The 1615-nt window shown below is 51.7% G+C and overlaps 1 protein-coding gene across 1 annotated transcript in view; it reads left to right on the top strand.

Annotated features, from left to right (window-relative positions):
- The window catches only part of DDX31 (DEAD-box helicase 31), a 118450-nt gene that overhangs the window by 8566 nt on the left and 108269 nt on the right, over window positions 1-1615 (top strand). Inside the window, exon 5 of the mRNA XM_015407538.1 lies at window positions 640-710. Coding sequence (XP_015263024.1) covers window positions 640-710 — 71 coding nt within the window. The remainder of the gene's footprint in view (window positions 1-639; window positions 711-1615) is intronic.

Here is a 1615-nt window from a genome sequence, read left to right as displayed (position 1 = left end):
TGCCTCCTCCTGGCTGAATGAGGGCCGGAAGCGGGGTGGCCGGAAGCAGGGCTTCATCATGTGCCCCGCCCCCCGTACCTCACCTGGGGGAACTGCGTTACCCCGCGTCCCCCCCCCCGAAATGACCTCTGCTGGTGACGTAACCTCCTCCCCTCCCAATAGTCTTGAGGCCTCTGTAGTTCCCCCCCTCCCCTTGGGTGGTGGGGCACGGTGGCAGATAACTCACAGCAGACGGGGACCAGCGATGGCGATGAGGGGTCATCCAGCTCGTGTGACCATATGGAAACTCTAAAACATCCCCCTGACCCTGTTCCTTTTGCAGATGGATTTTTGTGCCCATGTGTGTTTTTAAATTGGCCTCTTCATAATTTCTAATGTATTCCTGTCCGGGGCAGGATAGGCCAGGTGCTCGAACCGATAGAGTGCTTTGAAGGTGGCAGCTGGCCACTGCTGGGACCTCTATTACAGTGCCGGTCGTCATTTTGAGACGTTTCATGATCGGTTTCTTTAAAAATGTCCAAATGCCTGCCCTGCACGAAAGCCCACTGGCCCCCTCCTCAGGAGGCGCTTAATAATTTGATTCCTACTGAGTTTGCTTTCTCTGCCCTTCTCTCCCTTCACCAAACAAACTTTGTGAAGTGTTCAGAGGCAGGCCATTCCCGTACTGATGCAAGGGAAAGATGCGCTGGTGAGATCGCAGACTGGTTCAGGTGAGTGTGCGGCCGCTCTGATCTCGCTGATCGATCGCGAGAACAGAAGGAGAAGTGTGTGTGTGTGTGTGTGTGTGTGTGTGTGTGCTTTAGACTATAGCTTGGACTCTTATGCTACAAGAAGGTGTACTATCTAATACCAGGTATTAAATGTACTAAATGGAAAGTTAGCTTTTTAAAATTTCCTTGTTGCTAAGCAGTAGAGACTGTTCTGCATAGAGAAACTCCTTTTTTAAATTGTTCAATAAACCTTTATATATTTTTACAAAGGTCATAAGAACATAAGAGAAGCCAATGTTGGATTGGGCCAATGGCCCATCCAGTCTACCACTCTGTGTCACGCAGTGTCCATCAGGAGGCCCACAAGTGGGGCCAGAACTCCAGAAGCCTTTCCAGTGTGGCCCCCCCCAAGCACCAAGAATAGAGAGCATCAGGGCCCCAGACATAAGAAGAAGGAGAAGAAGAGATTGGATTTATACCCCACCCTTCACTTGGAGTCTCAGAGCGGCTTACAAACTCCTTTCCCTTCCCCTCCCCACAACAGACACCCTGTGAGGTGGGTGGGGCTGAGAGAACTCTGACACAAACTGCTCTTTTTCAAGGACAGCTGTGCCAGAGCTTGTGACTGACCCAAGGTCACATCAGCAGGTGCAAGTGGAGGAGTGGGGACTCAAACCCTGTTCTCCCAGATTAGAGTCCGCGCACTTAACCACTACACCAAACATAAGAGAAGAAAAATGTTGGATCAGGTCAAAGGCCCATCCAGTCCAATACTCTGTCACACAGTGGCCAGAAATATTCCAGGTGCCACCAGGAGGTCCAGCAGTGGGGCCAGGACACTAGAAGCCCTCCCACTGTTGACCCCCCCCCCCAACCCCCAAAAAAACCGACACACCCTGCCCCAA

Source organism: Gekko japonicus, unplaced genomic scaffold, assembly GCF_001447785.1.
Source record: "Gekko japonicus isolate JY-2015 unplaced genomic scaffold, Gekko_japonicus_V1.1 scaffold955, whole genome shotgun sequence".
Taxonomy (NCBI): domain Eukaryota; kingdom Metazoa; phylum Chordata; class Lepidosauria; order Squamata; family Gekkonidae; genus Gekko; species Gekko japonicus.
The sequence above is the reverse complement of the archived record's forward strand: the minus strand, read 5'-3'. Positions and strand labels throughout refer to the sequence as shown.